Source organism: Wasmannia auropunctata, unplaced genomic scaffold, assembly GCF_000956235.1.
Source record: "Wasmannia auropunctata unplaced genomic scaffold, wasmannia.A_1.0 LD335828.1, whole genome shotgun sequence".
NCBI classification, from domain to species: Eukaryota; Metazoa; Arthropoda; class Insecta; order Hymenoptera; family Formicidae; genus Wasmannia; species Wasmannia auropunctata.
The window spans coordinates 878,024-892,990 of NW_012027062.1; the positions used below are offsets into that span (position 1 = coordinate 878,024).

At 35.2% G+C, this 14,967-nt stretch overlaps 4 protein-coding genes across 6 annotated transcripts; 2 read left to right on the forward strand and 2 right to left on the reverse strand.

Moving 5' to 3' along the window:
- The first annotated feature begins 192 nt into the window (after positions 1 to 192).
- On the forward strand, positions 193 to 2,475 carry LOC105455904 (isochorismatase domain-containing protein 2, mitochondrial-like). Of its 2 annotated transcripts, none has more exons than XM_011699612.1 (4): positions 193 to 216; positions 1,576 to 1,719; positions 1,799 to 1,984; positions 2,194 to 2,475. In XM_011699612.1, the coding sequence occupies exons 1-4, from the start codon at positions 208 to 210 to the stop codon at positions 2,344 to 2,346; spliced, it is 492 nt and encodes a 163-aa protein (XP_011697914.1). In that variant the 5' UTR covers positions 193 to 207; the 3' UTR covers positions 2,347 to 2,475. The 2 variants fall into 2 exon arrangements, with proteins under 2 accessions (XP_011697914.1, XP_011697913.1); XM_011699611.1 differs by lacking the exon at positions 193 to 216 and adding an exon at positions 626 to 1,412.
- Positions 2,465 to 5,555, reverse strand: LOC105455903 (deoxyuridine 5'-triphosphate nucleotidohydrolase). Of its 2 annotated transcripts, none has more exons than XM_011699610.1 (4): positions 5,496 to 5,555; positions 3,310 to 3,397; positions 2,854 to 3,015; positions 2,465 to 2,748 (listed from the first exon to the last, which is right to left on the reverse strand). In XM_011699610.1, exons 1-4 carry the CDS (start codon positions 5,524 to 5,526, stop codon positions 2,571 to 2,573), a joined length of 459 nt encoding a protein of 152 aa, XP_011697912.1. In that variant the 5' UTR covers positions 5,527 to 5,555; the 3' UTR covers positions 2,465 to 2,570. The 2 variants fall into 2 exon arrangements, with proteins under 2 accessions (XP_011697912.1, XP_011697910.1); XM_011699608.1 differs by lacking the exon at positions 5,496 to 5,555 and adding an exon at positions 4,562 to 4,713.
- Positions 5,556 to 7,410: 1,855 nt separating this feature from the next.
- Positions 7,411 to 9,698, forward strand: LOC105455906 (sorting nexin-16). Its single transcript, XM_011699614.1, has 5 exons — positions 7,411 to 7,827; positions 8,376 to 8,661; positions 8,974 to 9,282; positions 9,369 to 9,496; positions 9,559 to 9,698. The coding sequence occupies exons 2-5, from the start codon at positions 8,392 to 8,394 to the stop codon at positions 9,596 to 9,598; spliced, it is 747 nt and encodes a 248-aa protein (XP_011697916.1). The 5' UTR covers positions 7,411 to 7,827; positions 8,376 to 8,391; the 3' UTR covers positions 9,599 to 9,698.
- An 878-nt stretch (positions 9,699 to 10,576) lies between these two features.
- On the reverse strand, positions 10,577 to 14,967 carry LOC105455907 (b(0,+)-type amino acid transporter 1-like). Its single transcript, XM_011699615.1, has 3 exons — positions 14,702 to 14,967; positions 11,239 to 12,537; positions 10,577 to 11,112 (listed from the first exon to the last, which is right to left on the reverse strand). Exons 1-3 carry the CDS (start codon positions 14,811 to 14,813, stop codon positions 11,048 to 11,050), a joined length of 1,476 nt encoding a protein of 491 aa, XP_011697917.1. The 5' UTR covers positions 14,814 to 14,967; the 3' UTR covers positions 10,577 to 11,047.

The following is a 14,967-nucleotide window of genomic DNA, read 5'->3' on the forward strand; positions in this document are numbered from 1 at the left end:
GAGCCCCACCACGCGGCGCTCTCGCGAACCTCTCTTGGGCACCTGCGCAGCACGATCGTCTTGACTTTGACAGATTCGTACTCCGATGATACTGTTAACTGTGCTAGTGTGCCCGGACGCCTCGGGGTGACTTTGGGCGAGATTTCCATCGAATTAATTTAGACGCAACTTCTACGAAATATAAATCCGTTCGATGAATAAACAAAAATGTTTCAGGTAGAGTCAGAAAACAAGTAACGGAGCTGGAGAAAAAAAAACAATTTTAATGTTTTTTTTTTAACACTTTCTTCGTTCCCTCTTCGTAGCTGCAGCAATATTTTTACGAAATATACCCGCGATTGAGCGCGATCGCGCATGTATGGATCTTTCCCACGATTTGGTAACGTTGAGTCTGCACTAAAATTTTCTCTTCCTCGCTTTCGCCGAACTTTTCATGATATAAAATAAATCTATTTTGGCTGCGGTCCGATTCATGCTCACAATGCTTTTGGAATACGTTCATCCTTGTCCTTAGTCGAATATTAAATAAAGATAAATGATGATCACGAGCGCTGCAAGCGTAAATCGGACCGCAGCCTTTATTTTATTAAATAGCATATGTATATACTTGAGAACACAAAGAACAGACCTATGGTGTGTTCTTGTGTCGATATATAATGCATAACACGGGAATAAATGAGACGCACGAAATGCGTACATTATTTCTACTCGCGTTACATTATTATCGATGATAAATGAATTCGATAAAAAATAAATGGAGTAAAAAATGAGTCATCTCGTGCTGTCGTCTGCTTTATAATGTTTATATTATGCAAGAGACTATAATTCGCATGTGTGCGAGAGTGTGTTTTTATTCACATTTTACGTACATCTAATTACTGTCGTCTTTTCATACATAAATGAAATGTGAACATTAGGAGCAGTAGAAATAGCCTGTCAGTTGTGATAAAAATTGTAATGCTTGATAAGTACCATGATATCAGAATTCATGTTTTGCCCACGAGCTGCGATTCCTACGGGAAAAGCGCGTTTGTTGTAGCCTTCACACTATTTGTTTAGTGCACATCACTTGTTGATAACGATAATGATAAAAACTTGGACTTCGGATATCACACGACTTATCGCGCGTATATAAGCTTGCCGAACACGTCACACATGCTTACTTCGCAAGTGTTGTTTTCCACGGGTTTCTCGCGAAACGCAATTTGTCGCGTTTGTATTTTTTCGCGTGCACATTAAAGTCAAGTAATAATTACACAACGTAAACAATAACGACCACGACGATGGCTATAAATCCTGCGAAGGCTATCCTCCGGCTAGGAAGGACCGCATTATTCATATGCGACGTCCAGGAAAAATTCGCGAAGGCTATATTCCAATTTGACAAGATAATTCAAAACTCAACGAAACTGGTAAATCTATCACATACCTACTCTACGATTTATGACAATTTATGTTATGACGAAAACGCATGTTGAGGTTATGTGATTTCCCATAATTGTATATCAACTTATTTTTAAATTGCAGATATTGTTGCACCAATGCATTGTAATATAAAAATACGATTGCTTGCAGATTAGTGCTCTGAGAATTTTGAACGTGCCTATGCTGGTTTCCGAACAGAATCCAAAGTCTTTGGGAAAGACTATTTCTGAACTTGATATCTCTGGAGCCAAGGGACCCTACGCAAAGATGACATTTAGTATGTGTACTCCTGAAGTAAGTACATGTTCCTCTGTCGTTCATTTGTTGTGCTGCAAATAGTATTAATACATAAGTGCGTTTTACTCTCTTTCAGATCAACAAGGAGCTCGCAACACTTTGTAATGGACAAAAACCAGAGTCTATTATACTTATAGGCGTCGAAACGCATGTCTGTGTAGAAAATACAGCTGTCGACTTAAGACAGTACGGTTACGAGGTTCATACAGTGGCAGACTGTTGTTCGTCACGTACTCAAGAAGACAGATTACTAGCTCTGGAGGTATATTATGTGATTGATATCGCACCCTTGTTTCAAAAGTTTTATTTCTGTCATAACTAAAAAAAAAGATTTTCGAGTTGCTCTACTATGACAAACATTATCCTATCAATTATCAAAAGTCCGAAAGATTTAATTTTTTTGAATGTCACTTTGAAGTAAGGGTATGATATATTTATTTATTACTTATTGTTTAAATATGTTTTTCACAGAGAATGCGGGACATAGGATGTCACATAACCACTTCTGAGAATGTTATATTCAAGCTTATACGGGACGCAAGTCATGATCAATTCAAAAATTTACTGACTCTTGTCAAAACGCCAACCCCATACACAGGATTAGTTCCTGTCTCGAAAATATAAGTGCTCTTGAAAAGTTATTTTTGTATTGTTTTTTGTATATAAATACATTTATACCAATGGGATATAAATTACAGTTAATGTACAATCGCGAACGGTCCTGAGAAATAAAGAGGCTATATTTTATCAAAATATCAATGTATTTTATATTTATACAGGGTATGAAAAGGCTTAATGTAAACTTTATAAGTACTTCGTAAATCAAATCAGACTGAAATCCTCACACTTTACTTCATGCCTGTAGAACCAAATCCGTCTGCGCCTCTACTTGTATCAGTTAAAGTATCTACTTCTTCTATCTTGGGATATGTAATCTTTTCACATATTAATTGAGCTATGCGATCGCCAGGCGCAACCTCGAAATCCTCATTGCTATGGTTGAATAGGACTACACCAACGTTACCACTGTTTCAAAATAAAAAAAAATAAAGTAAATGACAGAAAATTAAAAAATAAATAAATAAAGACAATGACATTCTGACTGCCTCTGTCTATGGAAAGTATACATACCGATAATCTGCGTCTATCACGCCCGCGCCAACATCTATGTGATTTTTCCATGCTAGACCAGATCGTGGTGCAATCCTGCCGTACGTGCCGAAGGGAACTTCTATTTGCAAATCAGTCTTGACTAATTCCTTGCCATGGGCTGGTATAATATACTTGTATGCACTGTATTACACAAGAGAAAAAGCAAATTTTAGGAACGCCCACATGATCTTCTTTGTCAAATTTCAGTGATTATTAAATCATATATACAGAGAAATGCTAGAATCATAATACTCGTCAAGCACATTAATTATTGTTATTAGTTGATTGCTTCCTCTAAGGGCTTATTAAGTCTCTATCTATCGAAGCTTGTACATAACTAAATCCAGCAATTGTAAAACCGATGCCACTCTCTTATATTACTACAGCTACTAGCACGTGCAGAGTGATAGAAATCAGTATCGTTTGAGAATGTACCTTCGTAGATCGTAGCCCGCCGCATAATCCGAGCCCTTCGACGGCGGGAACGCCTTCTCCGACAGCTTCGCGTACTTCAGCACGTTTCCTGACATGACAAAATCGTTAACTTTCGCGAATTCCTCGCAGTCCGATCCACAAGTATGTCAACAATGCTACGCTATGCCACTCCGAGCTTTCGCTAATCGCTTCCCGCCAATTTGCCGGGTTGGCGCCCAAAAAAAATGTGGCGACAAACAGCTGCATCCGGCGTTATTCATCTTATCGCCGCGTATCCATGTGTTTTAATTTTTATGAATCAGCCTGCGAGAGATACGTTTCGCAAAGCTAAAAGAAGACCGTGACATATTTTGGCAATTGCGGTCACCGTGATAACGTGATAACGAAATTAGCTAACGTAGCCGTTGTTTGTGCCGCGGAATTTGAACGTACGGATCTTTCATTTCTCTAATAAAACGAGAAGAAAAATTATTCTTAATGACATTTAACAATGTTTTTTTTAACGTTAAATTATTTTTATTCTGTCATACCAAGGAGTATTATTTGACTATTCCTTTAAAGCTACGGTAAATATAGGAAAAAAAACGTACATTCAAATCCAATACTGTTGGAATATCATTCTTATACAATAGACTATATAGTATGTATATGGATCTATATAGAGACATGTGCTCATAGAGAATATATAATAGTATAATCACCGACGAGATATTATTAATGACCGACACCCTTACGGGAGTTAGCGTGGCTGCTTTAGTAATTGCTAAAATTTAAGCAATTAGTCAATAATATAATATTAATTTAGTGATTTATTGTTAGATCAATGTTTTTTAGACATGTACATTGTAATTCATCTGTATTATAACTATCGCTAATAGTTAATTTGATTTAAAACTGCATTCTGATAGTTACCATACGTGTTTGATTATCCAGAGAGATGGTTAAACAGATGAAAAAAAATGTAATTTTGTGGCGATATATTTGATATCATAGCATTATAAGTATTCATACTTATTTATAAAGCATTTATATAATAAAAATCATGATCTTAATAATGTATTATTCAAATAAATCGCAAATTTGTCAAAAGTCGATAATATCGACACTCTGCAATTACCTCCGGGCCCGCCGCGGGCCCGCCGGGCTAGCACGAGAATTTGCCTAGGGCTGGCGGTCTTTAACTTTATCTCGTCGGTGGTATAATTAACAAAACCACGTGTCGTTTGCGTGCAGGTTAATGTCGGTGACCGACCTCTCGCGCGGCTGCATAAAATTCGGCATACACAGATCGTCGTCATCGCTCGCACGATGTGAAACAGCAAGAAGGTGGAACACGCATGCAAACGTATACCAGTGTTTTGATATTCCGGAAAAAGTACTGCCTCTTTGTTCCGCGTGCGACTGTGCGTTGACGCGCACGCGTGCCTCGCCCCGTGGAAGACGTGGAGATGCGATGCTGCACGCACGCTGGCACACGCGCGCAATTTGACGCGATCACCGATTGCTATTCAGCGACATTGTATACCGATAGCAAAATGAGGCTCACAAAGAGACTTTATGTTCGAATCGTTTGCACGATCGTGAAAAAAAAAATCGATCATGCTTGTTTATAACAACGAAACTATTCCGTCGAAACGACAGCTCGTACTGTATGATCTCGATTAAATTTCAATTCTATAGGCGTTTTGCGAATGGTTTTACAGCGATACGCGGAACTCCAATTAATTTAATCAATAATTAGCCTGATAATTATAATTAATAATTAATTAACTAGCTAAGCAGCAACACTTACGGTATTTTGATATATGTATGTATAATATAGATCGAATTATAAATTTCTTATTTGATACACGAAAAAATAGAGATTATAATGAATGAAAACTATAACAATTTTTGCTGTAAACAGTTCTGCCGATTAAATTAATCGGTGATTAAGTTAATCAATTGCATTTTGATCGTTAAGTTGCTCTTAACGTTTTCTTAATTTCTTTTTAATACTAAACATCATCCTCGCTTTTGTTTTGCCCCTGAATCGTTTTATTTTTAGAGCGATTGAGAGCCTGCCTTGTCTTTTTATTCAAGTTTTTACAGCCGATGTGTTACTGCAGCCCACGATATCGATAAATGGATTATAGGCGGATATTCTGCTGTTAATTGAGTCGTCCACGTTGTATGTATGTACATACGTGCATTAATTACACCTGATACGTGTTCCATTTTTGTTGTATGCCAGCGCGGTTACGATGAGCCTCTTTGCCTGGTGATGTAATGTATGTTACTCGTCGTTGCTGCGCGAGTTGTTTGCAACCCACATATATAGAGCATTCGATAGGAACGTCGATATCTAATCAATCTAATGCCACGAGGTCGAAGGAGTCATTCATTCTTTTCATGGAAAAATGAAGCAAAACTGTTATAAGTTCGAAAATAACTTAAAGAATCGTATGCCTTGACGTTACCGACAAGGTCTGCCCTGTCATACGGAAGTCAGCGAGCGTACGCCCGATGGATCATCGTAAAAGGGCCTCTGATCGAGTCGATGGAGACCCTCAAACTTAACCTTATATCTTTAATAAAACGCGATGCGTGATAAGAAAATTATCACATTTATCGGCTTCCTGATAGAACTTGCTCCGCTCGGTTTCATTTGGGGCGCTGAAAAGGTCGGGTGTCGGCCAGGCGACGAGGTCCATCGCGGCACACGTTCCAATCGTATCTTAAAATACGATTAGAAAATTAAACAAATTATGTTGACAAGATTTGTGCTTCGCGAAATACTCTAGAGAAGTTAATTTTTTGCATTTAAACATCCAAACTTAAAAATTTTATTGAATTGGTTGCTCGGAATCGTAATTCGTAGCTGTAATTTCGATCGGACTCTGATTTAATTATTGCAAAACGATTTAATCGACAAAACAATATGAAGAAACAGCGCGAAATTGCAATGTTAATAAGAATAAATATAAAATATGTAAATAAATATTATATAATTTGAACAAAATTGTATATGGGGAGTTTTACCTTTGCCTTGTTTCATGAATTTTTTTTAAGGAAATCTATGTTATATACAGTAAAGCGCGGGTTTTTGCATAAACTTATATATTATTTCAACAGCAGAAAAAATATTTTTTATTTGTATAAAATATTTTTTATATGTATAAAAATGTATTTTAATGCCTCCAAGTGGCGACTGAATGTGGCATATGTTTTTCGAGCTGACAGAAGTAATTACGAAAAAACAAATTAAGATATCGACTTGATTCTTTTTTTCTCTTAATCCTAATACTCTAACGCATGAACTAAAATCATGATTTTACAATAAACATTTAATTTGTTGTTAAGAAAAATTTAAAAAATTTTTAAAGCAAAAAACAATTTTTTTTTCAAATGCTACCATTTTTACAAATTTCAAGCAATTGACATCATTTTAGTTCACGCTATGCGTTAAAGTATTATACAATCAAAAGGAAACAACAACCAATTAAGTCGATATCTTAATTTTTTCGTAATTACTCTGTCAGTTCGAAAAGCATGTCATTATTCAATCGTCACTTGGAGGCATTAAAATACATTTTTATATAAATAAAAAATATTTTTTTTGCTGTTCAAATAATATATAAGTTTATGCAAAAATCCGCGTATATGTAATACGCGGATTTAATTTACTGTATGTATAATAGATTTCCTTAAAAAAATTCATGAAACAAGGGTTAATTTTACGACTGACAAAGATGAAACTCCCCTTAAAAATAAAAAATAAGAACTGCATGGTTTTTTTTACTTTTTGTATTTAAAAAAAGACCGCTGATAGGAATTATATTTATAACTTAATTATATTGTTAGATGTAAACGCCTATAAAACATTAATTTATGAAGTGCTTAAATATTTCGAGACCGTAACCGCTCAAGTATATATTCTATCTATGTATAACGAGCATATTTTATTCATTAATTTTTTATTTCTCGATAAGATACATTTCAAGGCACTGTGCGACAGAATCGAGACGTAATGTGTTACCCATTGGAAATATTCGTAAACTTGGCTACGTAGTTCATGTGCATGTCATGGCGCTAGTGAATGGGTAAAACGCGGACATATCCGCGCCTCTCAGGCTTCGCTCTGGCAGATACATGTGCACTGGCAGTGTTTTTTTAGCACATCTGATCTGTGTACACATAATTGTGCTTATTTCTTTTTTTTTTTACGATCTCAACTCAACTGCTTGCTGTTTCAATATAATAAGAGAGAAACAAGAGAACAAATTCCAAGACTTTTGAAGATTTCTGATTTTGCTTTGGCCTTGTTTTCCTCCGAATTTTAAGTCTGCGAATTATTTGCAAACTTTCAATATGTCAAGTAAACGTGAGGAAAACCTGTCAAGGGATTTGTTGACTAGTCGATTGGTACATTTATAACATTGCCAATGCAAACAATTATGATATGTATAAAATAATGAAAAATGCAATGAACGGAATTGAGTGCTTCGCATTATATTCTTATGTGTTAAAATAATTCAGGTTAGTGTTCAACAAATTGCTCTTGATTTACCAAGTTTACACAGCGTAGCATTTAGTTTTTTATTGTGTTGCTTTTTAATATGCAAAAAATTTATTAAATATATTATTATCTTTTTATTATTTATAATGTATATTTATAAATAGTTAATTTGCTCTAAATTGATTTCGAATGCTCTTAATGTCATGTTATCACTTACATCCCAGATAGCACACAGAGCCCAAAAGAATTCATTAGTATATTCAGTTTTATGTCATCATTTCTGAGTTCATTTTCAGGTGCAAAAAGAATCCCTTTTAGAAAAAGAATTCTTTTTGCATCTGAAAATGAACTCAGAATTGGTGACATATAACTGAGTTCTTTTTTCACTCTTTGTACTATTTGGGATTTTATCAAACTTATATATAATGTTTTCAGTATAACATTTATTTACTTTAAATACACAGTATTTTTACATAGATATTATATTTGATTGTTTAAATTTCTTTTGCCTAAAAGTAGCTAAGCATTTAAAATAGTTTTTATTTGAAATATGCATGGTTTTGTTTAGTTTTGTCCGAGTTAAAATGTCCAATTCAGAGGCTGGTGTGGGATGCATTAGTGAGGTAACACTCGCGATTAGTAAAGCAAGAAATTCTCAGGCAGGCACCGTGAGAGTTCTTGATAGTCCCAACTCCGATGGATCTGGCCACTCAAATTCATTTACTGTACAACGATTTAATTACACCAATGATAACAATACCAACTCGGATATTCTTCAGTCACCCCTCACCAGTGATGACTTGAGAATACCTATTGTCGGTTATGAGATCATGGAGGAAAGAGCTAGATTTACAGTTAGTTATATATTGATTATAGTTTTACTATTCTATACATTATATTTTATTTTATTAATATAGTTTTAATATATTTTAAATTAAATTACATATTTATATAATTTTTCTTAATATAAATATTCTGCATATACAGTTGCCTTATTACTTTTCACGGTAATAAAACTAAAAGTATATAATAAATATAATGATAAAGATATAAGATAATGATACAGTAATGTTATCTAAAATATAAAATTATGAAAGAATTGTATTATATACTTATATTTTGAAGTATTTTAAACATAGATTTTTTTCTCTGTTCTTGATATCTAGGTCTACAAACTTCGAGTTGAATTGAAAAATGGCGATTGCTGGTTTGTGTTCCGGAGATACACAGACTTTGTTCGATTGCTAGCGCAATTAAAACGACACAAAGTTCCTATTGATCACTTGGCTTTACCAAGGAAAAAATGGCTTGGCGATAATTTTGCTCCAAGTTTTTTGGAAGAAAGGATATGTGGCCTTCAAACATTTGTTAATGGCATATTGGGTAGCCCACTTCTCATAGGTGTTTCGTGTGTAAGAGAATTCTTCTGTTTGGATGAACCACCTATTTTATCTGATACAGCGGAAGAATCTAGAGTGAGTTGCAATATACATCACCTTTGTGGATCTTAATACAATTTTCATGTTATTTTGCTTATAACAAAATATTTCATTCTTTTCAGGCAATATTTGAAGCATTGGAAGATACAATATATAATTTGAGACAGCAACTGAGAGAACGCGATGCAGCACTTGCGTCTGAAAAGGCTCTATGTAATGAATTCCGTAAAAAGCTTCATCAGATATTAAGGTAAGCTAATAAAAAGTACGCTTCTATTCTTTTTACGAAACATTTTAACATTATTGTTTCAGTGAAAGACAAACCTGTTCGAAATGTGGTGCAACTCAATAGTAATTTTATAGACTGCATCATAATATTAGATCTGTTAGAGATTAATATGTACAAATTTTAAATCATGCTGTTATGAAAAAAATACTATATAGCATAAAAATATTTTTTAACAACTTACTTTATAAGTGGGATATTTTTGGGAATGATATTTTATACACAAGGATATTGTATCTTAGCAAAATTTTATCGATTTTACACAGTAAACTATATATAAAGTTTTATTCACAAATTTTTGCATTTGACTATATATTTGATACAATAATTAATATTAATCATTCAAATGAATAACATTTTGTATAGATGTCTTATATTTTTTGATACATAATATAGGTATAAAGATATATTTACAACTTATCCATAGAAAATTTATTTTTATATTGTATAAGATACTTGTTAAAGAGTGTATTCTCCTTAATTCCCCAAAAAGATGTATAAATTTTAAATAATAGTTTCTATTTTAATTTTTATAAAATTTATATTGAATGAAATGTTTAGCGAGCTGAACATCAGATCATAATAATTTTCTTTTCGTTAATAACTTTTTCCGTTACTTTGTTTAGCCGATTAAAACAAAACAAGAAATTGAGGAGAATAAAAAATAACTTTTATATATGTAATATCTTTGATATTTTATGTGAAATTATGCATTCTGTGAACTTTTATACTTTACGAAAAATATACTTGGCGCAAGACGCTACCGCGTTTCTTAATATATGAAATCTCATAATTTATAAAATTAGCGTTAACTGTATAAAAATTTGAATAATAATGTTACTGTATATTAGTTATTGAAAAAATGTTACAAAAAATGCGTAGGTAGGATATTAATTAAAATTTTGTTTTATAAATGTTTTATAAATTCTAATTTAAATATAGCAAAATATGGTTAAATATAATAAATATCTGATATTGTATAAAAGAGAGTATATTGCAATATGAACATTATTTTGTCTTAACATATTTATTATATCTAAAATGTATCAAGAAAGTAATTTATTTAAAATGGTAAAATATTGTAATATCGGACTACTACAATATACAAACTATTATTTTTCCTGTTTATGTGTTGTATTACTCTTATATACACATCTTGATATTTTCTATATACAATACTTCAGTTACGCTCTTAAAAGATAAAATAATATATATAAATCTGTACACAGAAATTCTTCAATCACTTTATATACTATAAGGCACATATTGTTGATTCGTTTTATGCTTATTAAGAATTGAATTTACAATTTATTTTAATAATAAAAAATATATAGTATAAAATAATGCCGTTTTTCTGTGAATGCGTATGTAACGAAATGCATATACGTAACACAAAGAGGAGTGAATGCATTATATGAGCAATTATTACGTATACATACATACACATATATATATATATATTTATATATATAATGTATTTATATATACAACAATGGTAGATTCAAAAGTATTTGGTCAGTCTTCCTTTTCATCTGGAGCGACAATTAGACATAACGCTTGAACCAAGTATGTCAACTTGTCTGGAAAAAAAGAGACAAACACGTAAATTTTATTTACAAATAAAACAAATTATTTATGATGTTAGTAATACATAAATTTTTTATATAAGAAACTTCCATATAGTTTCTTCACCCAGTTATACTCACCTGATAAAGTATTCCTTATCTTCTTGTACACAAATACATGATACACGGCAATACCACACAAGATGAATGCGAGCGCGAAAAGATATTTTATCGATGGTTCGTAAATTATCGGAAGCACCGCAAGGAAGATTGAAACGCACAATATCAGCCACGGTATCACGATAGGTACGGTGTACGGTCTGGGAGCATCCGGTCTGGTCCGTCGCATAATTATGAGCGATATCATCGCCATTCCGTAAAACACCCACATGAGAAAACTGGCGAACTCGATCAGGGCGATTATGTTGCCCAGTAACATGAGAGCCAGCGCGAGTATACACTGAAAAATCACTGCCGCGGCCGGTGTCATCTTCTCGATGTGCACGTAACTGAGGACTCGTGGCACATGGCCTTCCCTGCCGGTGACGAAGCACAGTCTGGCCACGCTGAATTGAATGCTAAGGGCGCATCCGAAGGTCGACAACGCTACGCCGAGCGGTATCGCGAAGCCCATCCAAGGCGGCAGAACTCGATCCGCCCAGAGAACCGCCACCGCCGGCGCGCTTTTCATCTCCGACATCGTCAACGCTGACATATACATCAAGTTCATGGTTACGTATAGAACGGTGACGATCGGCACCGCGATGAGCGTGCTCCGGAAGATATTGACCTCGGGTCTCTGGATCTCTTCGGTAACGATCGCGGCCGAGGTCCATCCGTCGTACGCCCAGAGACCACTGTAAAAGGCCAGGGCAATATTGCCGGCCGACGTGGTGGTGCCGCGAAAAGGATCTTTGAGCAGTTCCATGTGGCCTGTGCCCAGCCACCATATCCCGCCGCAGATCACCACCATACAGGCAACTATCTTGCACACAGTGAACACGTTTTGCACTTTTACGTAGACTTTGACGCTGACGAGATTGATGTACGTTATCAAGCCCAATGCCAAGACCGCTATGAGCTTCTTCAGCATTGCCACGGAGTCGTCGGATAGACCGCAAAGGTATCCGGAAAACGGCTGCGTGCTGTACTCCGCGAAAGTCAATGTGATCACCGCCACCTCCGCCGGCCGTAGCAGCATCACGTAGATCCAGGAGCAGATGAACGCCGGTATCTGACCGGCGTAAGGGTGCAATGGTCCGAAGGCATCCATGAAGTATGCATACTCGGCACCGGAACGTGGTACCACGGTACTCAACTCGGCGAAGGCCAACGCGCCCAACAGGGACAGCACGCCGCAGCTAATCCAAACGACCAAGCAAAATCCCACAGAGCCTGATCGCTCGAAAGCGCTGGTTGGTGACACGAAAATGCCGGAACCTGAACAATAGAGATAACGAGATTGCAGTTAATAGATAGTAATTCAGTAGTTTTTGGCGGAGTCGACCGCGGCATACAGTAACTGGCTAATGTTCCATGACGTGGATGACCGATTAATCTCAATTAACCCTTTCGACATTTTTAGTCATATATAATTATTACGTTGATAAACAAAATATTTGTTGGCCACTGTTGACGGATCATCAATCTGTCGATCGTTGAGAGAGCATTGTCAGAATTTTTATTATTGGGATTTTAATTGGGATATAATTGGGATGAAAGACACGACAAACACGATATTATTTAGTTGCGCTACTTAAGTTACAGTGTTATTATATCGGATAATATAATTTGATATAGATATAATATCAGTATAATTAATCCTCCTCTCTTGAACTGTAAATTCTTGGAGATTCTAAAATAGATAAAGGCTAAGATTTCTACCAGTCGAGAGATAACGCTCGATAAATTTGAAGTTTTAGCTGATTTAACATTTAATCGCTGAGTATTCTATTTATGCTACTGTTGATTTTTACGCACATAAAAAATTCTTTATTTTATGATACTTTATGACGAACTTTTTTATTAACTTAAAAAAATATGACGATTCTAATTTTTGATTTTTTTAACACCCGGTATCTATAAGAACGCGTGAGAAAACATTCCGGACACCGCCAATCAACTGTTAAAATACAAGAGCTTCAATGTATAAAGCGGTGTCTTATTTGGGTCTATACAATTATGTAATTACTGTTAACTGCTCTTAAATTGCCATCTTGCATTAGAGGGTACCACCGCAGTTCTGAGAATGCCATAATTTATGATCATTACTTATTGTGCTGTTTTAACGAAATATTGATATGTGGTTTTGCGATTATACGTTATCTACAAATATATGTAACTTTCGTGATATATGTATACGTACGCGTGATACATCTTGTTGCTCTATGACGAATGATGGTCAAAACAAAAACACAATAAGAATAATTTGTTGGCAAGGGAAAAAGTCAGTGCAGACTTTCTTTGTTCCTAAAGATGTTGCATTGTTTTACATTTGGAATTCACGATCGCGAAACGTATAAGGATCATAACGAAATGACGCTATTCCCTGCAAAATTGGATACTTTCTTAGTTTTCAAAATCAGAAAATTGTCGAGTTTTTAAATTCTATTCTATCGCATGTTTTCTGTTTTACTTCCTATTTTTCTTTCTATTTTACTTTGTGTAGTGTTTTTAATAAGCCGTTTTTCTCGCAAATTTTAAACAAGTAATGTCGTCATTTGTAGAATTTCTTTTGTGGAATTGATTAATTCCGATATACATAACTTTGATCAGTAGGTTAAAAAAAGAGGAGATCAGACGTATATAGAATAATATTTAACATTTTTTAAATATGTTCTTATTATACAGTTTTATCATACTAATTAGGAACATCTGTACAAAGATAATTTGGATAATAATACGTTATTCAAATATGACGCATTTTTGGGATTAATTTTTGTCATATAATTACTTTTGCTATCTCTTTGCGTCTTGATACAGATGTTCCTCAATTCAGTCGAAAGCGAGTTATTCTTATATCGCTTTTACGCAATCCCTTTTACTTACGGTCGGATAAACGTGATCACATTAATATGCTATGAAATTCGATTCACAACGATCTAATTGTTCATTGTATCGTCGAACAATGCCGAATGAAAATAATTTTCGTGACTTGCAATAAGAGCGCGCATCGTACCGTATCTTTTTTTAGCAGCGAATTTACGAGATCGCCTTCTTTGTGTTGCATTGCGATTTATCGCACGAGCGCGATTGCGAGAATGGGAGTGTCAGAGATCGGCAATCCGCAAATAAAAAATAATATGTCATGGATTTCCATCTTTATCATCTGTACGTGTTGCAATTCGTGCCGCAGTTCCACAATCTTGATCGATCTCGCGGAAAATCGTGACACGAGAATATGAGATCGTGCGCGGTGTGTAGAAAAAAAAACGTGTGCACGTGTAACGCACACGATGTTTAATTTAAAATTCATCTGGCAGATGCGAGATAAATTCTGATCGAGATTTCTTTTTCTTTGATCGCGTTTACGGGCGACGATTGCATTTACGATTCGCGTATCCGCGGGAAGTTGGATGATGCTTAGTCAACAACCGTGTCTTACCTATCATCACCGCCACAATGATGCTGATCGCGCTGAAGAGCCCCAGCTCTCTCTTCAGCTCGATTTTCCCGACCGTCTGCTCCTTGCTTGCCATTTTTTCTGTCGTTGCCATTGCGCCGAGAAACGAGGAACGAGAGCGCGGAGCACGTTGTATACGATTCACCGACACTGTCAACAGTGATTCAAAATTCAATGACACATCGCATGGACTGCTGGGCTTTCTGTTTGACGGTGGAAACGGTGGTGGCGGAAGCGGCGGAGACGAC